General features: G+C 56.2%; 2 protein-coding genes across 13 annotated transcripts in view; both read left to right on the forward strand.

The window, feature by feature from the left end:
• The window catches only part of FAM178B (family with sequence similarity 178 member B), a 114,267-nt gene extending 102,134 nt beyond the window's left edge, over positions 1-12,133 (forward strand). For 4 of the 9 annotated variants that reach the window (XM_042932073.1, XM_042932076.1, XM_042932081.1 and 1 more), the window contains 3 exons: positions 9,283-9,360; positions 9,848-10,051; positions 11,762-12,133. In XM_042932073.1, coding sequence (XP_042788007.1) covers positions 9,283-9,360; positions 9,848-10,051; positions 11,762-11,791 — 312 coding nt within the window. In that variant the 3' untranslated portion in view covers positions 11,792-12,133. Of the gene's footprint in view, positions 1-3,704; positions 3,856-6,478; positions 6,598-9,282; positions 9,366-9,847; positions 10,052-11,761 lie in introns of those variants that run through there. The other 5 variants (XM_042932074.1, XR_006200633.1, XM_042932080.1 and 2 more) reach the window with 5 other exon arrangements.
• Positions 12,134-13,143: 1,010 nt separating this feature from the next.
• SEMA4C (semaphorin 4C) lies at positions 13,144-26,758 on the forward strand. 4 transcript variants are annotated; one of them, XM_042932084.1, is made up of 15 exons: positions 13,144-13,283; positions 19,218-19,366; positions 20,822-20,970; positions 21,348-21,410; positions 21,584-21,682; positions 21,785-21,881; positions 22,004-22,120; positions 22,226-22,377; positions 22,461-22,636; positions 22,954-23,098; positions 23,190-23,412; positions 23,547-23,659; positions 24,570-24,727; positions 24,817-24,887; positions 25,013-26,758. In XM_042932084.1, the coding sequence occupies exons 2-15, from the start codon at positions 19,258-19,260 to the stop codon at positions 25,840-25,842; spliced, it is 2,502 nt and encodes an 833-aa protein (XP_042788018.1). In that variant the 5' UTR covers positions 13,144-13,283; positions 19,218-19,257; the 3' UTR covers positions 25,843-26,758. The 4 variants fall into 4 exon arrangements, with proteins under 4 accessions (XP_042788018.1, XP_042788019.1, XP_042788017.1 ...); XM_042932085.1 differs by having other exon boundaries at positions 19,221-19,366; XM_042932083.1 differs by lacking the exon at positions 13,144-13,283 and adding an exon at positions 16,970-17,176.
• Positions 26,759-27,222: the final 464 nt, after the last annotated feature.

Genomic DNA, 27,222 nt, shown 5'->3' on the forward strand with positions numbered 1-27,222 from the left:
CTGTGATTGTCTTCCTCCCATTCTTACATAAGAAAAGGCAATCCTGAATGCCTCTCCCATCACATTCAGCCCCTCTGTCAGCAGACCCTACTTCATGCCTTCAGCTTTTCTCCTGCAAGTCAAACCACATCATTTGATTCCAGACAGGGGACATCTTTTCCAGAAATCCTGGGAAATGTGAGAGGTCAAGCCTCCATTTTCTTTGCTCCTGCTGTTCCTTCTTCCTGGCAGTGCCTGACCTGTCTTCCCTGCCCTTGGATCCCCATGGTCATTGCAGTCTGTTCATTTGACCCATGGCCTGTTCACACGTTGCTTTACACAACTAAACAGAGTTGCCTGTGAGGATCGGTCCAGAGTCAATCTCAGCTGCGTCCCACTGCTCCTACTGAAATGGCTGCCCTAGCAGGTGCAGCCCTGTGGGAGAGACGCTTCCCACCTCACCTGCATCCAGCCCCACACACCGGCCTCTCCTCCTGGGCTGTACCTTCCAAGGAACATTGCCTTGTAAGTGCTGCACTGAGCAGCCTGGGCTCAGCTCCCACCAGGCAGCTAAGGGGGACGAGGAAAGATGTGTAAAGTCCCTCACTCACTTCCTCAGTTGGAATAGCAGTTTCCAGGCAGGCCATGGCCTTCTCAACTGCTCTTCTGCTCACTGCCTTTTTTGTCCCTTCTCCCATGCCTTTGCCAGGACTTTGTAGTTACAGAAACACAGACACACATCCTGGAAGGTCCTAGAACAGCTCATTGGGCTCAGCCGGACCAGGAGTTGAGCAGAGTCATGAAACCTCAGTGTTGTTCTCTACATCTCTCAGCTCTGCCCCTTTGGTGCATTCCAAGGCAGGCCTTCCCTGCTGACCCTGAGAAACTCCAGGCTTCTGTCCTTCCCTCAGCAGCCCTATCCAGGGGGAAAGAAATTCTGTCTAGAATCCCAGAGTTGAGTCTCAGTGGCTTGGATTGGGTCATGTGCTCATCTGTAAGCCAGTCATATAGCCAGGCATATAGTGATTGGCAGGCCCGGGTCACATGTCTTCCCCTGGAGTCAGGGCTGAAGTCATCACCGTGGAGTATAGGGAATGGGAGACTGGGACACTCTGATAAAGGAGAGAGCAGGATCCTGAGTACCCCAAAACTTTAGATGCCTGGTCTGCAGCCATGGGCAATGGCCCTACTCTCCAGTATCCCTGGCAAGTATAAGAATAGTGCTTTCTAGGTTCTTCCCATGTCAGCACACCAGGTGAGCTCACCACTTCAGTGAGTGAAAGAGAAAGATAAGAAAGAGAAGAAGCTTTTGAGGAAATGGCTTTTGAAGAGGCCAGTACTCTCTGCAGCCTCTCCATCCCCTGAAAGATGCCCATGCCCGCACCCTGGATGGTTTCAGTGGCTCCCTCCAACACTGGCACCCACATACTGATGTGCATGCGCATGGCCAGCCCTAAATTCTCAAACGTTTGCACTGAGAATCTTGTCCCTCTCTGGGTAGTCAGCAGAGCTGGGTTTCCGGTCCACATCCCCCTGGGGTCAGGGTCTCTCATCCCAGCCGGAGGAGCAGGAAGAGCCAGCCAATCCCCACTTGTCATCTCCCCTACCCCCCACGGCCAGCAGGAAGCCAGAAAGGAAGGGTGGGCTGGGTGGGAGCACTCTAGCAAAGGTTTGCTTGCAGCCCCTTATTCCTCCCACCAGCAGACACAGGAATGGGTCAGATGCTCTGAGATAACCTCCCTGCAGCAGATCCACAGGAATTAAAAGCCCCTAGTCTTCCTGCTTTTGTCCCAACTCCATCTCTTTCCTACCCCAACTCCACTGTGCCAGGGCCTCCCGTGTCCCTCCTTATCCTCAGTACCGGGAGCAGGGGCCAAGGCTGCTCAGGGTCCAGTTTGGGATAAAGCTTAAAAGAGAATCCCTCTATCTGTCTTGGGTTTAGGGTCTTGAGTCTCTGGGTCTTGAGTCTCTGACCCTGGGCAGAGAGAAGTATGAGTATTTTCTCTGAGCAGCCAGAAGTCCAGTTAAGGGGCCCGTCTTCTGAGGAATCTGAGCAGATGGGCACATGCTGGGCCTCTAGGATCCTTCAGCAGTCTCCGTGGACACTGCCTGCCCATCCATCCAGCTGGGACCTGAGAGCAACTTTCCAGGCAGTGGCTATTCCCCACAGCTGAGCCAGAAGTCCGGTTCCTAGCCAAACTCTGCCAGCCTGTCTCCTGTCACCCTCAGTTGGCCTCATCTTTGCTCCACGTTTGGGCTCCACCCACCCCCGTGCCTACACCGGCACCTCCATTTACAGAACCAACTGTCTGGCCTTGTAAGCCCAGAGGGTAAGTGTGGCAGGAGCCCTGCCTTTTGCTTCTGCTCTCGGGCCTCTCAGCTCTGTGCCTTCAGAGACCCTTGGCAGCAAAGAGACCTTGTGGCACTGTCTCATTTCCTAATTAACAGTCATGCATCCTTGTCATTTCCTTCTTGCTAGGACTTATGACCCATGACCTGTCCTGGTCAGACTCTCTTCCAAACTCAGCTTTCCGTTGAGCACAGTCCTCTGCTTGCTGCTTTAGTGCCGGCCCCAAGCCGAGGTCAGGGAGTAACCTTGGAACAGTAGCAGCATGAGCAAGGGGAATATGTCATGTGCTTTGCTTGTGGGCACAGGGAAGAAATAGCATCCTAGAGGTGATGGCAGGTGCTATACTCCAGGACCTGTCCCGATGGGGCTCACCTAGAAAAATGCATCCCCTCTCATCTTGTGTTCTAGTGGACATACCAGCTGGACAAGGTTTGGCTCTCTCACCAGGCTAAGGCTCTTGGCCTGGGGCCTGCAAGTGGCCCTACCTCAGGATTAGTCATTACTAATTATTGTTGTTGTTATTTGCCCATCCTGTGGTAAGGTACCTGGACCATGCCCTTGGGGCTCAAGCTTGGGCCCTGCTCCCTGTCTGGGGGTACAGCCTTGTCTTCTCCCTGTCCTTCCACTATCAGGCCCTTAGGCCCCTGCTGTGCAGTGCAAAGGGAGCCTGTTCTTTCTGAAAGGAGGTGTCTTCAGTGTTAAGTCCCCTTTATGGAAAACACACATAGAGCTTGTTCAGCCTTAGGGAGAGAGTACAGACATCTGCTTCAGACCTAACCCTTACTGGAGATGGTTATGCAGTCGGGGGACCTCTCCAAGCTCAGCTTCCACATCTGCTCAAAATGAGAACCATCAGGCCTCTCCGGGAGCCCTGCTGGGTCAGGGCACTGTGAAGTGGTGCTGTAGGTTTCAATTTAATTTCAAAAAGAAAAAAAGAAAAGAAAATTGGTGGAGACCCAGCTCTAGCCTTGGGTCTGAATTGTGCCATGGCAGACCAGTGCTGCTTCAGTCTTTCCCAGACTAGCTTAGTTCTAGACCTTCATCATGTGTGGGTGCATCTGTCTCCAGCCGAGCAAAAGCCGTGAGTGGACCCGCGTGTGGCAATGATGGGACCTGTGCAGAATTCTCCCCCTGGGGTCCATCGTCAGGCCCTCTGGACAGAGCTGAGAGCAGCCTAGGCAGGTTGTGGTTGAATGCAGGTCCTGTGAGCATAGAGAGGAGATAGCAAAGGAGGCTACTCTGGGCTCCTGGCATCCCAGGCAGGGAGCTGGTACCTGTAGGCATTCAGGGCCAGCTTCCTGAGCAGGAGCCCCCTTGGCCCTAGCAGCCAGGCAGGGGAGGCCATGTCCTTTGGGTCAGTCTTGGTTTTCCTCAGCAGGTGTTCCTGAGTCGGCCTTTGTTCCCCACCGCCCCAACCCCAGCACCCCAGGCAGCTGCCCCAGAGCCTGGCTGGACCTGCTCCCACAGGATGCCCACCCGGCCTGGCAGCCCCCAGAGAGAGGGCTTGGTTTGGAGACTTGCCTAGGGTAAGCCTGGATCTTTGGTCATGACTGGAGGTGGAAGAAACCGTAATGTTCTGGCCAGAGCGAGTGGCTTCCTGGGAGATCCTCTGCCTCCTTTCTGCCCATTTTTTGTGTAAATAACCCAGGCCACAGCCTGCTCCTTGGCATTAGCTGGAGGGGAATTTTCTAAAGGATGAAATTCCTGGGAAATGTTCACCCTTTTTTCCTTTTGTCTTGTGACGAAAGTGCTACAAATGGAGACTTGGCTGGTGGTTCCCCGGGGTCAAAACTAGCTGGACCAGATAAAGGAGAATTTGGCCTTCCCCTCCTCCTGGGAGGGTGACAGGCCCTATCCCTCATCCTTGTCCTCCTTCCCCAGGGGGAGGGCAGGGCCCGCCTTCAGGCTCTAGAGCCAGGAAGGAGGCATACTGCACAGCACAGAACTTCCCAGAAAAGTTGGCCCGCCTGACTCTGGAGAGAGACCCAGAAAATGAAAGCTAAAGGCCTCACTGGCAGGGGACAGTCTCGTCTTGTCCACATTGGGTTCAGGCACGTCCCACTCCTTACCCTCAGACTCTGCCTTTCCCCAACTTGCTGACTGAGGTTTCCCTAGGCTCCATTTTCCATAGGGACTTCCCAGCCTCCACTGACACCCAGTGGGGGAGGAGCTGTGCCACCTGAGCTGGTGAGGGCCCATTCTTCAGACCACATCCTGAAGGCTGGAGAAGCATAGCACCTCCCACCCCCACCCCAAGGAGTGTCTCTGCACTGCCCTTTAACCCTGAAGCCACACTGACTTCTACCCCCTCCAGACACACACACACACACACACACTAAGGGACTTGGAAGTGCCTCAGGCTGAGGAAAGGGCCACCTTGCGTTTCCAGCTGTGGAGGAAATGGGAGAAGGCAGGGGGCCTTGGCGTCTCCGTGTACCAGCCCAGCTGCTGCATGGCCCAGGCCCAACTTCCCTTCCCTGTGTCTTGAAAGGGAAGACAGCCCCATGTCTCCGTGGTGCCAGCCAGGACAGGAACAGGCTTGCTAAGTTCAGGAGCTGGCCACGGTGTGACTGGAGCAGGAAACGTAACTCCCACACCTGGCTGTTTACTCTGTGTCCTCCAGAGAATGGCCTGCCCTCCCCACCTCTGCTGGTGCCCAGGGCCTGCCTCTCAGAGGAAGGAGGCTCAGGTGCAGCCCCCTCCTAGCCAGAGCCCCAGTTTCTGCTAATGTCTGCTCCTGGAACCTTCACAAAACGGAGCAAGGGAGAAGAGTCTGGGAAGGGTGGGGTTCAGAAGAAGCTATGCATGCTCTCAGTGCCACCTTTTTTCCTTTTCCCTTTTTCTAGATGAGCTCTTTTTGTCTCTTACCTCTCCTCAATGCCGGGGTCACGGCGGAGGTGGGGGGGGTGTCTCAGGAAAGGGAGAGGACCAGATGGGCTGGATGCTTCCCATGCAGTATGAAACCTTTCTTTCCCAAAAGTACAACTATAAAAACTACTGTCTTTGTGGTGATTTCTGTGCACCCGTTGAATCACCTCCCCTTACGTTGGATCAAAGTCTTCCTTGAAGGGCCTCCCCTCAAGGGATCACCCCTAAGTGTAAGGAAGATATGCACTCAGCCCTCCTTGCAGCTAGTGGGCAAGGTTTTCTTCCTGATTTGGGAAATCAGCTTATAAAATGTGGTAAACAGGGTCCTATCTTCGGGACTACCATTTCCTTCTTGTTATTCGCCACCCCCCCCCCCCCAAACACACATTCAGAATAGTTTTCCTGGGATTTTCCCTCTAGATTCAATTATGGGAATCAGCCTAAGAATCAAGTTGTGAAACCCACACACACTTAGTCCCAAGCAGTTTTTTTCTCTCAGTAAATCCCCCACAGCACAGACTTTCCTCCAGGGCATTCCTCAGATCCTGGACCCACCCTCACCCCGCCTCCCTCCCAGAAGATAGATTCTTTGGGGGTGGGGGGGTGGGGGGGGTGGATGAGGGGGAGCAAGATTGCCTGAAACCTCCAGGGACAGAGACTGGCCTCTGTACCAATTCCAGAGTGGCTCCAAGATCCCTTTTAGCCCAGGGCTTTGTACACAGCACAGGGGCCTCTGAAATGCAAAGATCACTCAGATAGGCGTCTTTCCCGGCCTTCCTCTGACCAACCCATGGATCTGTGGCCCTTGGATATTTTCTTGGCAACTCCTACCACCTCTCACTAGCAGCTTGTTCAGTGCCCTCTCAAAGAGGGGCCCCCGTGCTAAGAGCACTGCTCTTTTTCAGGGTCATATCTTTCTCCCTTGCCCCCACACCTACCCTAAATCCAATAGGCTCAATCAATAATAACTGGTATTGTCTTCTTTAAAATTAATTTTTAAAAACTTTAATTGTATTTGGGTTATCCGAATAAAGCACCCACATTGTAGAAAAATAACCCTAGAAAAGAAAAGATAAAGGGTGTCCTATGTGAGAAGTAAGGGAGATGATTCATTTTCAGAAATACCAAATAAAAGCTGTGCTGTCTGGTTAACAGTAGGTTTACAACCTATTGGAAATATGTACGAACCCCCCCCCCCTCCCCCCGGCTGCCGCCAACCCTCCAACAATGGAGTCTCAAACCCTTAGACACTTTCAGGTTATTCCCCTCTCCATTTTGCAGGCTTATTTTCACGGGCTTTGCAATGAACATGCTCCAGGGAACAAAGAGAAGAGGGACTGAAAGTCTCTGCATCACCTCAAGGAACATACATTTGTTCCAATCAGACTACTTTGTGCCTTACACGAGCATAGGTGACATCCGGGTAAGGCTGTAACCTCTGTAGTACTCAGCCAATGAGCAACCAGGGGAGGGACTTGCACGCTAGGAGATGAATTGTCTGCTGTAACTGCCCCGAGTGTGCCTGTCCATCAAACACTTGCTCTTGGTTGATTAAAGCCTCACTTCACTGTGCTCCAAGTCTCCACATTCCTCTCTTCCTCTTTTGATTGGGTTGGTGGACTTATTTCTCACATCCTATAATCCTGTCAGAGAGAGCCACATTTTCACTCTAGTGAATTCCATCAAAACTGATTCTGGTGCCTCCTTCCCTGGTGGGGTTGGGGGCCATCTGTTCCCACAACCCAACCTCTCTGCTCAAGAGCCTCGAATGGCCTCCACTGCTCACTGTCTAGGCTGTCTGGGGCCAGCCCTGTCCTCAGGATGTTCCCTCCATCCCCCCTGTTGCAGCCCAGCCAGCCACCTGATGGTCAGTCCCCCAATGTGCCCTGCCTCTGTTTCTTGCATCAGCCCTAGGATCTGTCTGGTGTTGTAATCTTAGCCCAGCCACCACCCTTAACAGGGCCATCTTCACCTCAGATCCTGCTGTTCCTTTGAGGCCTGGCCTAGCTTAGTCACTTCCTCCCTGAAGCCTTCTGAGCTGCATATCACCCCCTCCCCCACCAAAAAAACCTAGAAGGACACTTTCTCCTTTTGGTCCATGGGGAAGCTAAGATTTAGTATTTGTTGACCAAATGATTGCCTTCCTGGAGTATCTTTTTCTTTTCTTTTCTTTTTAATGTTTTTTATTTTTGAGAGAGGGGGGTGGGGAGGGGCAGAGAGAGAGGGAGATACAGAATGGAAAGCAGACTCCAGGCTCAGAGGTATCAGCACAGAGGTCAACGCAGGGCTTGAGCCCACAGACCAGGAGATCATAACCTGAACCGAAGTCAGATGCTTAACCAACTGAGCCACCCGGGTGCCTCTGAAGTATCTTTTTCTAATGTGTAAGTGTTTGTGGCTGTGTCTTAGTCAAGGCACAGTGTCTGGCATACAGACTTGTGCCTGCTTTATGGGGGCAGTGGGGGCGGCCTGAGCTTTTTGCGAGGACTGAGGCGTTAGGGTTCTGAATGTTCTGAATGCTGTGGACCTTCTTAAGGCCAGGACAGGCTGGGGAAGGGGAGCTTGGGGGAAGGAGCAGCTTGCCAGCGAGCCAGCTCACTGACACGCCAGCCCAGCTGGGGGATTCGGGTACGGGCAGCTGCAGGACCTGACAGGAGCAGCTGGCTCAGAAACTGGATCTTGCCAAACCTGGGGCAGCACTGCCCGGAAGGCACACCGGCGCTCCCCTTGGCTTTCCCCACTGCGTCTTCTCCCTGCCTGCGGGGTGTGGTGTCGCCCAACCTGGCCAGACCATGGGGTCACACCACCTGTGGGCCTCAGCTGTCACGCTGAAGAGCAGGCTGGGTCCAGGGTGGGGGTAGGTGGCTTCCCTTCTCAGGATTTTGCAGAGTAGTATTTGAGTTCAACAAGACGATACTCCATAGTATCAGGTCTGGTGCCCTCAAAAGTGGTTCTGGCTTCTGCCCTAAGGAGGCTACTGGGTCTGTGCAGAGTGGCCACTGCTGTTTCTGGGGCATCTCCAGATACTCTAAGAGAGGAGGACGGTATAGGCAGAGAAAGTGGGGGCACAGGGGAGGCTTGGGCTGGTTCTAAGCTCTAGCCCTGTTATCACCATGCTTAAACCCTGCTGGCTGTCTCTGGAGCTCGCCTCTCCCATCCCAGCTCAGCCTCAGAGCTAGTTATCGGCCACGGTCACAACGGTGGGGTTGTTTCCTGCCACCCTCCCTATCTTAGACATAGGAGTCTAAAGGGGACAAGGCAACAGGCACCTCTGAGTGGAGGAGGGGAGTGCCCACAGAGAGGAGTTCAGAGCACCAGGAGCAGGCTGTGTTTCAGGTCAGAAGCCACACCTGTCTTTGAGGGTCCTCCCTACGCCTCACTTGGTCTGCACAGCAGATGAACATCCCATAAGTGAATGGGCAGCGACAGAGTCCAGGGGCATCCAGGAATCAAACCATTCCCTGATCTGATGGAATTGGCCTTTGTTCTGTTTGCACATCCCGCCTCCCAAGTGTCCAGGGGGCAAGAGCAAGGATATGAGTTGGAGGATAAAGTGTGCAGATGCTAAACCAAAGCTGTCTCCCATTTGCCTCTCTTCTCTTCATTTGCCTCTTCAGGTCGACATGGTTTGACTGTCCAGACAGGGTTCCACGTCTGTCTGTGCAAGTGGTGTCCTGCCGAGGGACAGGCTGGACACCCAGGGGCCATGTCCTCACATAGAAATAGTGGCATCTGGCATGGGTGGGTGCCTCAGGGAACAGAGCAGGACCACAGATACCAGGCAGAGGTCAGAGTAGACAGGTCCCTAGCATGCTGGGCTCCCGGGACAGGGCTGCGTGACCTTATGGGTTTCTAGATGGCAGAGATTAGATTTCTCCTTTTTCTGAATGAAGGGAGGATAGTCATTCATCAGAGGAAGAGTTCTGAGTGAGTGGGTCTATAGCCCTCCTTAGAGACACCTCCTTGGAAACTGTCGGTGGAAGCCCAGTGGTGGGCTGAGTCCCTGTCCTCGGCCGCTGGGCCTGAGAACAAGGAGTCTGGAGGGGACGGAGTTAGGGAAGCCTGTCTCTCTCTGTTCTTCCCAGGTCTGCTACCTGTGCCACAGCCTTCTGACACTGGCCGGGGTGGTGGTCAGCTGCCAGGACATTACTCCAGACCAGTGGGTGAGTTATCCAAGAGGCTAAGGTGGAGGCCAGCCCACTGTCAGGAGCTGCAAAGAGTGGGAGGCTGAGAAAGAAGTGGGTCTAGGGGAGCCAGGTTCCTTCCTTCTCCCAGTGTCCCATGAGGCATTGCTAATGGATACTGACCCGAGCCCCCAGCAGCTGCCCTATTCCTCTCCTCCCTTTCCTACCCTACTTCTGGGCAGTCATTCAGATTTGTCCCTCTCGGAGTGTCTAGGTGGCTCAGTCAGTTGGGCATTTGGCTCTTGATATCTGCTCAGGTCATGATCTCATGGTCATGATATCAAGCCCCGCATCAGGCTCCTCGCTGAGCATGGAAGCCTGCTTAGGATTCTTTTTCTCTCTCTGCCCCTCCCTCTACTCTCTCTTCCTCTCAAAAATAAGTAAATAAACATAAAACATATATTAAAAAAAAAAAAATCTATCCCTCCCTTTCTCTGACTTCATTCTCCCTCCTTCCCTACTACGGATGGGCCTGGCCCATGCCACACCCTCCCCCATGAACACCCCACCCCTGCAGGGAGAGCTGCAGCTGCTGTGCATGCAGTTGGACCGCCACATCAACACCCATATCCGGGAGAGCCCCCACGCCATGCACCGGACCAGACTCAAGGACCTGGCGGCCCAGACCTACGTCCGCTGGCAGGAACTCCTGGCTCACTGCCAACCCCAGGTGGTGCCCCCTCAAGCCCCCCGCTTAGGAGGGGAAGGAAGTGGTCAGGTGGGCTGCCCAGAGCCAGCAGCATGCCAACCCCCACTGCAACTCCTGAGCTCCTGACTGGCAGATGGGTGGAGAAGGCAGCATGGGGTGTGGAGCTGCCTTGGAGGACCTTCATCTTTCTTATCAAGAATCAAATGCCCTGGGGCGCCTGGGTGGCTCAGTCGGTTTAGCAGTTAAGCATGGGGACTCTTGATTTCGGCTCAGGTCAGATCTCCTTGGTTCTGAGCCCTGAGGCAGACTCTGAGCTGACATTGAGGAGGAGCCTGCTTGTTAAGCATGGGGACTCTTGATTTCGGCTCAGGTCAGATCTCCTTGGTTCTGAGCCCTGAGGCGGACCCTGAGCTGACATTGAGGAGGAGCCTGCTTGGGGTTCTCTCTCCCCGCCTTCTCTCTCTGCCATTCCCCACTTGTGTGTGTGTGTGTGTGTGTGTGTGTGTGTGTGTGTGTGTGTACTCTTTCTCTCAAAAGAAATAAATAAACTTTAAAAAAAAAAAAAAGGATCAAATGCCCAGTGTGGGGGTATAGTGAGGGAGAAACAGAGAGCCCAATTCCTGGGCAAATGCAAAGAAAAACTTCACCCTAAAGAGGGTAGAGCCTGGGCCAGGAGTAGCAGTGAGCAGGGCCAGGAAGGGGCACCAGAGGACCCAACTGTCTACCCTCTTCCCACTTGTTCTGCAGGCCTGAGGCTGGCCTCCTACTCTGCTGAAAGGGACCCTCTCAGTCTGCCCTGGTCTCTCCAATTTCTGTAGCAACAACCTCCACACCCCTGATTTTCTCAAGTTCTCTAGGTAATAATAGTCATAGGTACTACTTACTGAACTAAGACTCTTTTCTCTATGAATCCAGATAACCCCATGAGACAGGTATTGTTATGATCCCATTTTACAGATGAGCAAGCTAACCAGAGTCACTGAGAGGTTAATCACACAGGCAGCAGGCGGCGTGTAAATGTCAGAACCAAGGCACAGATCCAGCCTGACTCCTGAGCCTGCAGACTTAAGCACAGCCCAACCCCTGCTCTGGCAGCCTCTCTTCTGGCCTCTGTCCCTCTGACAGGCAGCACCGGCTGGCTCAGGAACTCTTCCCTCCCCTAGCCCCCAGCCCTTGATGGAGACAGGCTGGGTCTGGTGAGAATCTCTCCACCCATCCTCCCAATGCTCCTGGGCTCCCAACTTGCCTGTGCTCTGACTTCTCTGTTTGTCCTTCCTCCTGTAACCTCTGACTTGGGTCTGACACATTGGCCACAGGCTGTGGCTTGGGTCTCAGATTTCACAAGTCTCTGAGAAAGCTGGAGAGCAAACCTCACCCTCAATCCCCAAGGAACTGGATCACACTAGTCTCTGGTGGGGAAAAGCATGTTTGTCATGAAAAGAAGTGATTCGTGGCCTGGCAAAGTCAAGAGGCCGGCCCCACTTTCCTTTCACACTGCCCTGGGCCTTCGAGCCAGGAGTAGAGGGAACCCAGACAGAGCACTCATGTGCTGTGGTCAAGTGGCCTGTTGACCTGCCGTGTTCTCCCCTGGACTGAGAGCCACAGGACTTTTGTAGTTCAGCATGTGACACGAGGAGCCTGCAGTGAATGTTGCTGCTGAAGAATCAGAGCAGCAAGACGGTGGGCACCACCTGGGCCAGGGCCATCACACTCTTTTTCTCCTTGCCACAGGCCCAGTACTTCAGCCCCTGGAAAGACTAAAGGAGCAGGGCAGGGCCGGCCCTAGGCTCTTGGCTCTGGCAGGAAGCAAACAGGGCTCAGGGAACAGGAGGAAGCTAAGAACAACAGAGGTGAGAGGAGGACCAGTGTGGTGAAGCAAGAGCCTGCCTCCACACAGCCCCTGACCCCCACCAGGCAACGGATATGGCCTCTGCCTGCCTGGCCCACCCCTCCGCTCTCCTTCCCTCCCAGCCATCTCCTATGCCCCAAGGCCTTTGTCTCCACACTCCGGTTTCCCAGGGCCTCCTGGGCCCTCCCACCCTCCTTCCTCTCTCCGTCAGTAATGTGAGCTTTCTTTGTGCACACTAAAGTCTTATTTCAGCATCGGTGGTTTAAAAGATTTCCTTCAATCCCTATCCTGAGGGCTCTTGCCCAGTGTCCAGTTTCCTGACATCTCTGATTTGCTGTGCTGAGTTCCCACCTCGGACAGTCATGTGACTGGGTCTTCCTAGGCCCCGCCCCCTGCCCCAGAGGGCTGTTTGTAAATCTTGAGGGAGGAGCAGTTATTCCTATGGCCCCAAGAGCTGTCAGAAACCCAGGGAGCAGGGATGGGTAACATTTTTTGGACCCAGTCTGGGACTACCCCACCCCCACCCTGCTGGGGAGGATACACAGAGTGAAATGGTGGGTCAAGGTTGTAATTACTCTTAATTCAGTTTATTGTTGAGTTCTGGAATCAACTCCCCAGACTTAGAAGTCGGGGTGGGGGGCTAGCGGGGGGTGGGGGGGTTGGTGGCAGAGCCAAAAGACAGTTCTGGATACTGCTATTGCTTTCCCTCAGCTTTACCCAAGATCAGTTTTGTGGGCCTTGATTGTTAGTGAAGTGCTGGCTGTCTTTGACCTGCCCCCCCTTGAGAAGTAAGTGGGCCCTGTGCCCTGCCCCCACTGCCGGGAAGGCCCTGGGTATCCCCATTCTCTGTCTCAGGCTCCTCCTGACTCTCGGTTGGAAGGGGGTGTTGCAAGGGCCATCCATGAAAGGTGGAAGTAGTAGAGGATGGCCTGTGCCCACGCCTCAGCTCAACCCGAGTGTCTGCCGGTGGAGCTTCACCATGGCTGGTGCTTACGACTTTCTCTGTTTATGTGCCCCTTTCCTTTGATCTTTCATGCCACAGGGGTCAGGGTAAGTCAGGCTAACCAGGAGAGAGACTCCCCTCAAAATAAAGCACCTTCAGGCCAAGTGGCTTAATTTGCAGACCTAAAGGGTAGCCCATCACTTCCTGGGCCTGTTTTAGACATGGCTGCCTCCCTTGCTGGGTGCCCAGAATGCTGGGAGCTGGGGGCATCTATAATTCAGAGGGCAGAGTTCTGGGTCATCTCCCTGCCATGTTCCCTTTGCCAGGTGAGAGGTGGAAGAAGTCCTTGGCCAGGGTGACTTGGATGCCCAGGGTGACTCGACTGAGAGTTCTGGTTTCTGTTCCTGGCTGCATCACAGGCCCTCCTGGCCGGAGCACCACTGAGGCCGCAGCGGCATCAGGTAGGCCTGAGATCCTCTGATAAAAGAGCAAAGGCTCTGGTGAGCCAACCTCCTTCACCTCCCTCAGGGCTGCCCCTGCTTCTGACACTGCACATCCTGACAGTTAATCCTCAGCTCTTCAGTTTGCTCTGGAAACCTGGAAATCACCTTTGAAATTTCCCCTCTTTGTTCTCACTGCCAAGGGCAGAGAGGGAGTAGAGAGGCCCGAGAGGCTGAACAGGGGAGTTTCCAGTTCTTGAAGCCGCCTCTATGTGGCTATGAGAAAAAGATGGTGCTGTCCATCAGCATAGACATCTGGAGCCCTTCTCCCCAATCCTGATTCTTGTGCACTGACCCCTCCTCCCCTGCTCCCCAAACACACTCATCCCCAAGAGGGAAATAGATACCAAGGAGAAAGGAGGTGTTGGTGAGTACTCAGTTCCTCCAGAGACCTAGCTGTAACCTGAGCAGAGGGGTGCACTTCGAGATCACCCAAGGGCGTCTGATATTCCCTGGGACATGTAACAGGCCCTCTCTGGAACTGGCTGGGAGCTGACCACATCTTCTCAAACGGGCCCGGGACCAGTTAGAGACTCAATCTCCTCTAGGCCAAGAATTCCACAGTGGTGCTGGCAACTTCACTGCTTGCCCTTTCCAGATCTCTAAGCCCCTGGGAAAAGGCTGAGGGATATCCTGATTGAAGCCACTGGAAAAGCAGCATCCGGGGCTGTGATGACGGATGTTTTCCTGCTTCCTCTTGGTGATGGTGGCAGGGAGGGGCTGGGAAGGGAAAGGCTTCCCAGGTGGACAGCTTTGATAACTCTCCTTTAGGAGGAAGTAGAAAGAGGAAGTCCTTTTCCTATGTCCCCACTCACCTCAGTCCCCAAGCCCTCAGAAAGATCCCCAAAGGGTAGCTCACCCAGGCTTTCTCATTTCCCCTTCTGTGGGATGACAACAGTTCCTGCATCCATTGGAACTTGGCAAGGCAGTGCTGACTGAAGAACCCCAGGGTGAACCCTGGGCTCCATTCCCCCGTCCAAAAACTGCCTCATGAGAGCTAGGGGTAAAGAACCCAAATGAGGGACACCATGGCACATGACCAACATGTGGAGGAAAAAGAGGGGGCTTGCTGTTCAGATAAGACTCCTGGGCCCGGGGCGCCTGGGTGGTTCAGTCAGTTAAGCGCCTGACTTTAGATCAAGCCATGATCTCACAGTTCATGGGTTCAAGCCCCAGGTTGGACTCTGTGCTGGCAGTGCAGAGCCTGCTTGGGATTCTCTCCCCCCCCCCCCACCCCTTGCTTGTGCTCTCTCAAAATAAATAAAAATAAAACTTAAAAAAAAAAAAAAAGCTTCCAGGGCCCATCTGTAGGGACTGGCCTGCGCTGAGCTGCCAGTGGATCCTTAGAGAACCTCAGAAGGCATTTAGCATATCTGTGCCTTTCCTTGACTTGGCCACAAGCAGGTGAGCAGGAGGGTCTGTCAAGGCCAAGGCCTGAAGGGTGGGTGGGTTCCTTAAAAAGAATATGCCAGACAGGCCCTAGGGAGACAGGATAGGTACGGGAGCCTTTTCTTTCTCTTTTTTTTTTTTTTAGTGTATTTTTTTTTCTTAATTTAAAACCCAGGAATCCTCATTTTTGACCAGTTGTGCTTTTATTAATAAGTATGAATCATGAGCAAGTAGTCATGCAGGAAACTTTATCCTCTGCCCACCCACCCACAGAAAAGGCTAGTGCTGGAAATGAACAGAACACAGCAGGAAATGAGTGAAGGTAGAAGAGGGGAGCGGGGGAGCTGCAGCTTTATCTTTGAGGAGCATTTGGGAGGGAAGGGCTCCCAGAGTCTGTTAGCAGGAACAGAAAAGCCTGCCATAAGGCACAGAAGACTGTCCCTGCCAGTGAAACCAAACCACCTTTTGAAACTTTCCACTGGGGCCATTTTGCAGGTGGAGCCAGGAGCTCAAGTCTCTGCCTGGTGGGGGTGGGAGTGGAGGTGAGGAAAAACAGCAGGGAATACACTGGGGCTTAAAAGTTGTCTGGATACACTCTGACTTGGTGGAAAGACAGAATTGGGAATCCCGAGACCTGATTTGACATTCTGACCTTGCTAATTATCAACGTGACTTTAAGCAGGTTGCTTAACCCTTCTAAGACTCCTTTTATCTATACAATCGGAGAAACAATACCTACCTTTTAAAGGGTGGCCATGAGGATGATGTGAGGAAATGTATGTGAAGGCAGATTGCAAAGTCTAAAGCACAGAACAAATGTAAGGTGTATTTGCATATCAGTTTACTTCCACTTACAAATAGACCCAGGGTCTAACCTGGATGAGTCCTACACACCTTCCTCCCTGCCAGCTGAAGCACAGCTCCTTCCCTGCCCACCCCATGCTAATTGTTAACTGGCTTGCCCTCTATCTTCAGCCATCTCCAAGATCACAGCTTTTTTTCTGGTGGAAAGGAGCTGTGAAATGTGGCTTTGGCCAGTGCGGGAGAAGGGGCCTTTATGTGTACCAGCAAAGACCCGATTGTTACTGAATCCAAACTGGGCTGCTTTTCCCAATTATCTCCACTACTCTTCTGGTCTCCACTTTCAGATGCCAAGTTTTAACTCAGAACAAAAGCTCCTGTCGGGACTGATTTATAATCCAGATCTGCTGACGGGGCCCTAGTGTTCCTCCCCTCCAGGACTGCACCCGCTTAAAGTTACCACCAGAGCCTCGGGGCTCCAGACTCTACCTCTGTCATTTGCCCTTAGCCAAGAGGAGGCATCTGTGTCTGGGTGCCGGTGGGCCGGCCTCCCTGGAGTTTGTCCACCTGCCCAGCTCCGAGAACCAGCTGGCAAGGTCCACCCCAGCACCGAGGCCAGAGCTACAAGTGACTTCTAGGAGCCAGTGTGGGCAGAGGCAGGCTGTTCTAAAGGTGGTGGTTGGTTCTCCAGCGCGGCTCCCCTCAGCCGCTTTCATCTGAAAACCAGGGCTCATGTCACTTGTTATTCAGTCACCCAGTGGCATCAGAAGGAGTCATTTCTTGGGGGTAGGCTCTGTGCAACAGGAGTGGAGGGTTGTCTTCACCGGGAGCTGGGTAAGGGTGCTGCTGCCCCTCTGTGTGGAGCATGAAAAACAAGGGGCAGACTCGCGGGAGATGAGTGGGTCATCCTGGCTGGTAAGACCCGTTCCAGTCTGACTGGGGGGCCAGTGGGCGTTGGGGCCAAGAAACGAAGTAGAACTGGGGGGCAAAAGAGAGACCACTTAGGTCCGCCCCGAAGAGGAGCCTCGGTTTCTCCTGCACCCCTCCCTCGGATACTCGCTGCGAGGTGGCTTGCTTGCGTTCGTTCCTGCAACTGCAGCGTGGGGAGCCCCTCAACCCCATTCCTGACTCCGGCCGCCCAGTCCGCAGTTGGCCTTAGGGGACACTTCAGAAAGACCGGGTGAGTCCGATCCCCCTAAGGCAATGCCCGGAGTCCCTCCCCCGCCCCACCTCCCGGCACGGTGGCGCAGTCCGCGACTTCGAGGCGCTGGGCGGCAGGGCGCGGGGAGGGTCGGGGGTCGGAGCCCGCGGGCGGGGAGGTGGGAGACCGGCGGGTCGCGGCGGGTCTCAGCCCCCTCCGGGGCAGGCCTTAGCGTCCCGCCCCCGGTCTCCGCTCGACCCCCTCCCACCCCGCCTGACGTCAGGGGGGAGGGGGCGGAGAGCGGCGGCAGCTCTGGAGAAAGAGCCGGCGCCCGGCGCGGTGGCGCGGGGAGCCCGAGCCCAGGGGCGCCGAGCCGAACCGGGACCGAGGGGCGGTGGCAGAGGGGACAGCGGAGGAGGGCGGGCGGGCGCGCGCAGGCGGGCGGTGGCGCGCGGGTAGGGGCGGACCGTGATCCAAGCCCAACGCGAGGGCGGCGCCCAGGGATTCAAGCCGCGAAGAAGAGGTGAGTGAGGCCAGGGTAGCGCGGGGCGGGAGCGCCAGGGCTCCGGGGCCGCCGCTTTGTCCCCCGACTCGGTCAGGGGCTGCCGCACGCGCGAGGGACTGAGTCTGGGGGCGCAGGGAGGGGTAGCAGCGGGGACAGCTGTCCGTCCGAGATCCTTCCTGCGCCCCCCGCGGGCTGCCAGGCGGGGGCTCGGGAGCCGGGCGAGCAGTGCCCGCAGCCATAGCGTCCGGAGGCGCAGACTGGTCAGGGGGAGCGGGGCTGATGGGACCGGGGGTCCCCCTTGCTGTCAGGTCGGCAGCCAGAATCCTCTCCAGGCCCCCGAGCTGCCCCCTGCTCCCCCACCCCCGACGGAAAGTTTGGGGCGGGCTTGGACTGAGGCCGATGTTGTGGGATCGGATTTCCCTGCCGCGGCCCCCCGCCCGCCCGCCTGCTCAGGCTGAGGAGGCGGGTTGTCCTGGAAAGCCAAGCTCCCGACCCGAGCCGGGCCGCACAGTCCCCGGCAGGAGCGCTCACCCTGCAGCCGCGGAAGCCCTGTTCGTGCCACCCGTGGTCCGGGTGGGCGAGTGTGGGGGGCGCACCGCCTGGGCCCCGCGCTCCTCCAGCCCCCACCCAGCCGTGCCCCTGCTTCCCCGCCCTGGGAAGAGCTGGGGGTGGGGGAACCAGTGTGCTGGCCGATTCTCCGAGCGCGCCGCGGGGTCTGGCCCTCGCCTAGGGTGAGGGGCAGAGGGAAGGCTGGGGGTGTGTTGGGGGGACGGAGGAGGGAGGGGTGAACGTATCCCCAGCCCCCCGCCCTTCCAGTGCTGGGATACTGGGCCGACAGGGGGCGTCCGCAGGCCGGGCTCGCCACGCTCCCAGCGCCGCCGCTTTGTTTGCGTTCAAATCCCGGGAGCTGGGGGAGGGGAGAATCCGGGGGGGGCGGGGGGCGGTGGTGGTGATCAAGGACGAGGTCTTGGCGGGTACCCTTTGTTTTGGGGTGAGCAGGTCCCCAGATTCTGTGTCTCTGTACCTGGCACTGGAGGGCTAGAGCAGTAGAAATTAATCCAGATGGCTTGCCCAGGCTGGGGTCCCGGGGGCGCAACCCCTGAGTTGGGAAGGTTTGTCAGATCCTGGGGGAGCGCAGCAGGCGCCTGTCCTGCACCGGGCGTCCCCCGCGGTCGAAGAGGAACCCCTCTCGCGCTCCCCACCCACCCCTCGTCTCCCCCCGCCCCCGCCTGAGAGCGTCGTGGGGAGATCCCTGATTAGACTGGAGCCGGCTCTGTTGTCCCGCCACCTCTCAGCCCGAGGGTTAGTGTCTCTTAGGAGGCTGTGCGAGGAACAGGATGAGGCCCGGGTCATTTCCACGCCCATCCCACCCACTTCCTGCCTCCCTTCTTGGGCAACAAAGGGGCCTCGGGAAGCTGGGCCCCTTCGGCTCCCGGCCCCACTTCGGCCCTGCTGATGTGGAACCGGTGTTTGGGGCTCTGCCTGGCTATTGTCTGCGCTGGGGGAGGGGAGAGGCTGGGGCCGGGACCCTCTCACGCCTGCTGCATTAAGTCTCCCTCCTTGGGGGGCTTCTGCCACCGCCCACCCACCGTATGCCCCTTCACCCTGCCAAGGGGTTTGCGTGCCAGAAGTACATCTTGGGGCTGGCTGGAGCCCTAGTGGGGGCAGGTCCTGCTTCCAGAGGTTATTTTAAGAAATCCTCAAATCTGTCAGGCCTGAGTGTGGGGGAGGGGGGCCCCCTTTTTATTTTCTCAAACAACTTCCTGTTGAGAGGGAGTGGGTGAGAGCCTGGGGGCTAGAGAAGGCTTCTTGGAGTGTCCATTCCTCCAGCTGATTCAGCTCCTCTCCTCCCCTCTGGGGGACCCCAGCTCCTTCCAAACCTGTGGGGGCTGGACCCAGGTGTGGGAGGGGACTAGGTCTTTGCTCCGAGGACTGGGCAAGTGGGGAATCCAGGGGCCTCCTGGGAAAGCCTGTCACTGCCTCCCCGGCATGGGCTTGTGTGGGCCCCCTTCCGGTCTGTTTTCTCTGGCTATGATTCTGACCCTTTCTTTTCCCCCAGCAGGGCAGCTGGCCTGGAGCTTAGAGCCGGGGCGTTTGCCATGGCCCCACACTGGGCTGTCTGGCTGCTGGCAGTGGGGCTGTGGGGCCTGGGCATTGGGGCTGAGGTGTGGTGGAACCTGGTGCCCCGGAAGACGGTATCTTCTGGGGGTGAGTGCCTAAAGTCCTCAGGAGGAAGGCCAGGAGGTACTCGGGGGAGAAGAGCAATTGCTTCTAGATCATGCCAGCTTTATTCTGTTATTGGGCTCAAAACCCACCAATGTATCAGACACAGCTTTCTAAGAAATGTGAGTGAGTGACCCCAGGGACCCAGAACTGGGAGTCCTGGGATATCTCTCCTTCAGACAGGACCTGTCTGGTCCTGTTATGCAAGAAGAGAGACCATTCTCTATCACTCTTCCATGCTTTACTTCTGGAACTAGCGCTTACACTGAGAGCCCACAGAGACAAAACTGAGCCAGGACAGGCATAAAGCAAAGAGTGTCACCCCCTTCCCCAAAGTCTTTCTAGCTCTCTGCCCCCAGGAGCCCCCTTATCAACCCTAATAGACCCCCTCTGCTGCCCTGACACTTGTGCCCTCTGGTGGCCCTGGATGTGTTTATGCATGTGCTCATTGGGGGGACAGCAGACTTGACAGTCCTTTGAGCACACACACCTGTAGTAAGAGATGATGTCAGGTGTTTGTATCATCACTGTGCTCTGGGGACCTGGGATGAGCTCACCTCCCACAGGCTCCACTCGGGTGCTAATGAAGCCCTCCCTTGCCAGCCTGTGTCTGGCTCAAAAGACTAAGACTGGTTTAGGGGGACCCTGAGGACAGGTCAGCAGCTATTTTGGGGGTTGATGTAGGAATCCTGTGACTATATTAATATTGTAGTACTTTGCATGGTGAATGACAACGAGGCTTCCCAGCCCCAAGGCTTCAGTTTCTGTCTGTGGTCCCCAGCTTCTGGTTTCCCTTGACCACCCTGGCTTGACCTCCTAGCCCCAACTAAGTCTTCCTGTCATCCCTGTTTGTCCCAGCAGCCAGTTGCTCTCGTTTTTCTGGCAGCCTGGATTTAGGTCCTGCTGGAGTGAAGAGTTTCCAAAGGCAAGGAGTGATTACAACTTCTGTACCTACTGCTCTACTGGATCAGGGGCCAGGGCCTGGCCAGACCCTGATGTGGGTAGCAGGCAGTGAAAAAGGAAGCAGTAGCAGAGGAAGCTGGGAGAGGGAAGAGCCCAGCTCAGCAGCCAGAGGTGCTGCTGACCCTGAGAGTAAGGGCCATCAGTCTGATGGCTTCCTCTGGCCGGAAGCTGTGGCTGAGATATCTTTCCTTCCTCCTTACCAGCCCAGATTTGCCTCCTCCCAGGCTGGGAAAGGCCAGGGAGGCTTGGGTGGAGCTGTTAGAGCCAAAAGGCTATTAAAGAAGGCCCTTTATTGCCAGTCAGGGTGCTTGGCTGGCATCTGCTTGTGGGGTGCTGGCTGCAGTGTGGGAACAGGGGTGATTGGGCCCAGGAGACCACTGTAGAGAGGAAGGCTAATTCTGGGGGGAGGGGGATGCCTGGAGCTCCAGGAAGGCCTTCCCATTCACCACCCTGCTCACTACCCCCTTGTCCCTGCAGAGCTGGCCACAGTAGTGCGGCGGTTCTCCCAAACGGGCATCCAGGACTTCCTGACATTGACCCTGACTGAGCAGACAGGACTTCTGTATGTGGGGGCCCGGGAGGCCCTGTTTGCCTTCAGCGTGGAGGCGCTGGAGCTGCAAGGAGCGGTGAGAGGCGGGGGGTGGGGTGGGGGGCGGAATGGGGGTGGTTGGGAGCGGGAGGCACACAGGAGTGATGAGAGTGGCAGGGCCCAAAGGGGGGCTTTGCTTGATCAAGCTGTCCCCTCAACCCTGCTGCCCCTATGCTGTTCTCCCCTGTGGAAATCTTGCTCAGTGTCCAGGTCCACCCTCCTGGCAGAGTGGGCATGCTGCTTTCCCCCACCTACAGCTTTGGGACGGGTTGGGGCTTCTGTCCTCTTCTTCTGTCCCAAAGAATGGGGTCTGTGTGTCCTCACTTGGTGTCCCCATGTGGCTGCCACAGGCCATGCTTGTGGTACATGCTCAGTGTGTACCTGGGATGTTGATGTGCCCCCTCCTCTTCCTAGATCTCGTGGGAGGCACCAGCTGAGAAGAAGGCCGAGTGTATCCAGAAAGGGAAGAGTAACCAGGTGAGTGCTCAGGATACCACCAGGAAAGCCAGAGCCCCTGATACCAGCCAGGCCTCGCAGTGCATGCTGACTACCCCACCCCCACCCTCTCCCTTGGTCCCAGACCCATTCTTGGTTTTTGTGTGCCAAGTGCCAGGTCCTCATACTTTAACTGGGTGCTTTTCTCTCCCCAGACGGAGTGTTTCAACTTTATCCGCTTCCTGCAGCCCTACAACACATCCCATCTGTACGTCTGTGGTACCTACGCCTTCCAGCCCAAATGCACCTACATCGTGAGTGCTGTTTTCTCCTTTCAGTCCCCTTCCTTGCCCTTCTCTGGACTCCCTCCCGGGCACTTCTGCATCTCCTCCTCCTCGTCTCTTCCCTACCCCTAGGACATGCTTACCTTCACTTTGGAGCGTGGAGAGTTTGAGGATGGGAAGGGGAAATGTCCCTATGACCCAGCCAAGGGCCACACTGGCCTCCTTGTGGGTGAGTGGCTGTCCCTGCTGCAGGCTGGGGAGTCCCCCAGAACTTGTTCTCGCTTTGGGGCTGTGTGTCCCGAATGTGTCTTCACGTCACTTCTGGTCTACCTGATCATGTGTCTCCCATAGATGGCGAGCTGTACTCGGCCACGCTCAACAACTTCCTAGGTACAGAGCCTGTTATCCTGCGCAACATGGGGCCTCACCACTCCATGAAGACAGAATACCTGGCTTTCTGGCTCAATGGTGAGCCTGGAGGAACTGGCGTGCGGACAGGGGGAGCCATGGGTGGGGGGCCCTGCAAGGGTCCCAGGACCCCCTCCCCTGCTAACCCTTCTCTCTTTCCTGTAGAACCTCATTTTGTAGGCTCTGCCTACATACCAGAGAGTGTGGGCAGCTTCACAGGGGACGACGACAAGGTCTACTTCTTCTTCAGTGAGCGGGCAGTGGAGTATGATTGCTATGCGGAACAGGTGGTGGCTCGGGTAGCCCGAGTCTGCAAGGTACGGAGTCCTGCAGTGGCGAGCCCTGGGAGCCCTGCCGGCTTGGCAGGACTGACTGGCAGTGTCCCCTTGCCATCTGCCAGGGCGACATGGGGGGTGCACGGACCCTGCAGAGGAAGTGGACCACGTTCCTGAAGGCGAGGCTGGTGTGCTCTGCCCCCGACTGGCAGCTCTACTTCAACCAACTGCAGGCACTGCACACCCTGCAGGATGCCTCTTGGCACAACACCACCTTCTTTGGGGTTTTTCGTGCACGATGGTGAGTTGGCCAGGAATCCTTAGGGGTGGGAGGAAGGGATCTGTGGGTTAGGGATGGTTGATGAGTACAGTCTTCTGGGTGAAGTCCAAGTGGTCAGTTGACCGGAAGCCAAGGAAGATGTTGGGCATCTGCCCCTTTTCAAAGCCTCCCTGGGGGAGATGCACAGTGCCCTGCCCCCAGTGGTATATTAAAGCTGGCAACAACATTGCACACGCCCACGACTGCTTTGTGCTGGTCCCTGTCTTCCCGGTACTTGCCATGAGCTGGAGTAAAGTGGGCACCACGCCTGACTCGGGGTCTCTCCCTTGTCCTCACAGGGGCGATGTGGACCTGTCAGCAGTCTGCGAGTACCAGTTGGAAGAGATCCAGAGGGTATTTGAGGGTCCCTACAAGGAGTACCGTGAGCAAGCCCAGAAGTGGGGCCGCTATACTGACCCAGTACCCAGCCCACGGCCAGGCTCGGTGAGTCCTCCAGAGCAGGGATGGGCTCCTGCCCTCAGCCGCAGTACCATTCCCACATGCTGACAGCTCTCCCCCCTTCACTCCTCCCCAGTGCATCAACAACTGGCACCGACGCCATGGCTATACCAGTTCTCTAGAGCTGCCTGATAACACCCTCAACTTCATCAAGAAGCACCCACTGATGGAGGAGCAAGTAGGGCCTCGGTGGGGCCGGCCCTTGCTTGTGAAGAAGGACACCAACTTCACCCACCTGGTGGCTGACCGGGTTACAGGACTTGATGGAGCCACCTATACAGTGCTGTTCATTGGCACAGGTAGGCACGTGGCTATGTGGGCATGGCTACTGGAGGCTGGAAGAAGGCCTGTGTGTCTGGGGCAAGGAGATCTGGAGATGCCCCAGGGGCCCCGTGTCCTTTCATTTATGCCTGTCCTCCCTCAACCCCCACAGGAGACGGCTGGCTGCTTAAGGCTGTGAGCCTGGGGCCCTGGGTCCACCTGATCGAGGAGCTACAGGTGTTTGACCAGGAGCCTGTGGAAAGCTTGGTCCTATCCCGGAGCAAGGTAGTAATCAGGCCCCACCCACCTGTCCCTACACCTTCCCTAGTCCTTTGCTTGGCCAGTACAGGGGTGGGGAGGCACTCGAGCACACCTCACTTAGCTTGGGCAAGTTCCAGGAAACGAGTGCTCACGGAATCTGTGCTCCGCGGGCGTTATATATAGCCAGGTCCCCACGGGGCTGTGTTCCCAGCATTGGGCCTTGGCAGCTGCTCTCCACGCTTCCTTCGGACCCCTTGAGGTTGTGTACAGCCTCTTCTCTGATGGTGCCACTGTTGGTCGGGCCTCTTGGACTGCATTTGTTATGATGCGCTCATGATGCTTTCCTACTGGCTGCCAGTTGTCCTCCAGTCCCAACCCGTTCACCATTTCCCCAAAGTGCTACCCTCCCCTTCTGGTCTGTTTGTGACACCCCTGAACTTTCATGTGCTTGCCTTTGACCAACTATCGTGGCTCAAATTGTTCTCCAGAACATGGAATAATGGCAGAAAGAAAGTCTGTAGTTGAAGAAACACACAGATTGGCAGTCACCATTCAAAGAGAGGAAAACACCTTATGCTATGCTCGTGCTATTGTGAAGGCTGACGGGCCTAGCGGAAAACACACTTCCTGAACTATTTATACTGTACTGGAGTGTGTGTGTGTGTGTGTGCGTGTGTGTGATTATATTCCTCAGCCTCGTGGTTCTGCTGTTCCTATCTAAGAAGGTCACATCTATAAGGTGCTTAGGATTGTGTATGGCTTGTAATAAGCCCGCTGCGTGTTCTCTGGTCCTTCGATTTCTCTCCTCAGACTTCAGCACTGCCCTCTTCCTGCTTTGGCTCCTTTTGCCCCTTTGCTCTCATGTAGCAGTCCAAGCTGCCCCTGGGCCATGTCCTGGCCTGGCTGACTGTCCTGTGCCTCGCTTCTCTTGCAGAAGCTTCTCTTTGCAGGCTCCCGCTCTCAGCTGGTTCAGCTGCCCCTGGCTGACTGCATGAAGTACCGCTCTTGCGCAGACTGCGTCCTCGCTCGGGACCCCTACTGTGCCTGGAGTGTCAACACCAGCCGCTGTGTGACCGTGGGTGGCCACTCTGGGTGAGTGGGTCTCTGCACATGCTAGGACCAGGGATGAAGGGCAGGGTGGTTGGAGTCAGGATGCCCATAGACCCTGCTTCCCCCACCAGGTCCTTGCTGATCCAGCACGTGACAGTCTCAGACACCTCAGGCATTTGTAACCTCCGTGGCAATAAGAAAGGTGAGCTGTCTTTTCTGTCCCTCTCCCAGTAGGACGGGCCCTAGGCCAGAGCTGGAATGTCTGCATCTCCCCGTGGCCCTGAGTTTCCTGTGCTAACTCTGCTTTCTCTTTCTCTACTGCTGCAGTCAGGCTCACACCCAAAAACATCACCGTGGTGGCAGGCACAGACCTGGTGCTGCCCTGCCGCCTCTCTTCCAATTTGGCCCATGCCCGCTGGACCTTTGGGGGCCGGGACCTGCCTGCCGAACAGCCCGGCTCCTTCCTCTATGATGCCCGCCTACAGGCCCTGGTTGTGATGGCTGCCCAGCCCCGCCACGCCGGGGCCTACCACTGCTTTTCAGAGGAGCAGGGGGCGCGGCTGGCTGCTGAAGGCTACCTGGTGGCTGTGGTGGCGGGTCCATCGGTGACCCTGGAGGCCCGGGCACCCTTGGAAAACCTGGGGCTGGTGTGGCTGGCTGTGGTGGCCCTGGGGGCCGTGTGCCTGGTACTGCTGCTGCTTGTTTTGTCCCTGCGCCGGCGGCTGCGGGAGGAACTGGAGAAAGGTGCCAAGGCGGCGGAGAGGACCCTGGTGTACCCTCTGGAGCTGCCCAAGGAGCCTACCAGCCCCCCGTTCAGGCCTGGCCCTGAGGCCGATGAGAAACTCTGGGATCCTGTTGGCTACTACTACTCGGACGGCTCCCTCAAGATTGTGCCTGGACACGCTCGCTGCCAGCCCGGGGGCGGGCCCCCTTCTCCACCTCCAGGCATCCCCGGCCAGCCCCTGCCTTCTCCGACCCGGCTTCACCTGGGGGGCGGGCGGAACTCAAATGCCAATGGCTACGTCCGCTTACAGCTGGGAGGGGAGGACCGCGGCGGGCTTGGGCACCCGCTGCCAGAGCTCGCTGATGAACTGAGGCGCAAACTGCAGCAGCGCCAGCCGCTGCCGGACTCCAATCCTGAGGAGTCCTCGGTATGAGGGGCCCCCACCGCTTCACAGGGGCAGCGTGGGAGGTGCAGCTCCTACTTTTGCACAGGCATCAGCTACCTCAGGGACATGGCACGGGCACCTGCTCGGCCTGGGACAGACCCTGCCCAGCACCCGTCCGGCCATGAGGACCTGCTCTGCTCAGCACGGGCACTGCCACTTGGTGTGGCTCACCAGGGCACCAGCCTCGCAGAAGGCATCTTCCTCCTCTCTGTGAGGGGCTGTGAATCACGGACACATGGGACCCCAGCAGCCAAAACTTTTCAAGGCAGAAGTTGGAGATGTGGGTGTGTTTGTATCTATATGTACGTGTATGTGGGTGTGTGCATGTGTGTGTGTGTGTGACATAGTCTTTCTGTTTCTGTGTGTGTGCCTGTATGTGTGTGTGTGATAGTCTTCCTTTTTCTGTCAAGTCTTCCCTTGGCCTGGGGGTCCTCCTGGTGAGTCATTGGAGCTATGAAGGGGAAGGGGTTGTATCACTTTGCCTCTCCTACCCCCACCTGTCCCAGTGTGGGGCAGCGATGTACATATGGGGGTGGGCTGGGCAGGGTGCTGTGCTCCTTTTGGGGGGTCCAGGGCTCTGGGGTGGGCCTGGTCCTGCTCCTAGGGCTGTGAATGTTTTCAGGGTGGGGGGAGGGAGATGGATTCTCCTGTGTGTTTGGGGCAAGGGTGGGAGGGGCCTCCCACTTGGCCCTGGGGTTCAGTGGTATTTTATACATGTCCTCCCTTATGGGGCTGGGAAAGGTTGTGTGGGGGGAGGGGGAGGGAGGAGAGAGGGTGGGCATGCTGTGGATATTGCATATCCTCTCCCAGCCCTAGGAGGAGGGCTCCTAACAGTGTAACTTATTGTGTCCCCGCGTATTTATTTGTTGTAAATATTTGAGTATTTTTATATTGACAAATAAAATCGAGAAAACAATGTTACTGTGGTAGGGATAAGACATTTGGGCTAAAACATTCTGGGCTGGACGAACCTCACCTCCCTATAGTTCTGGGTCAGCTGCCCCTAATATTGTCTCTACCCTCCTGCCTGTGCCCCTCTCCAGTCGGGGAATAGCCCAGGCGCCAGTGTTTTCCCACAGTGGTAGCTGTGAGGCTGGGAACCAGACCAGAGCCACAGCCTCTTCAAGCCAGCTTTGGCTTCTGGCCAAAGGGAGAAGTTAGGGCACTGGGAGGCAGGGAGAGTGGGGAGGGGCTTGGTTTCCCAGAACTCTGGGAAGGGGAAGTGGGAGTGAGGGGTAAAAGGAGGGGAACTTCTTAGAAAGAGCTTAAGGTTGTATGGACTGGCTTGTGTGAGGATGGGGCTCTGAACCAGCTTAGGGGAGGAAAGGCTACCTCCATCCTACCTATGCCCCAGGAATGTTAGTCCTG

Source organism: Panthera leo, chromosome A3 (genome assembly GCF_018350215.1).
Source record: "Panthera leo isolate Ple1 chromosome A3, P.leo_Ple1_pat1.1, whole genome shotgun sequence".
NCBI lineage: Eukaryota > Metazoa > Chordata > Mammalia > Carnivora > Felidae > Panthera > Panthera leo.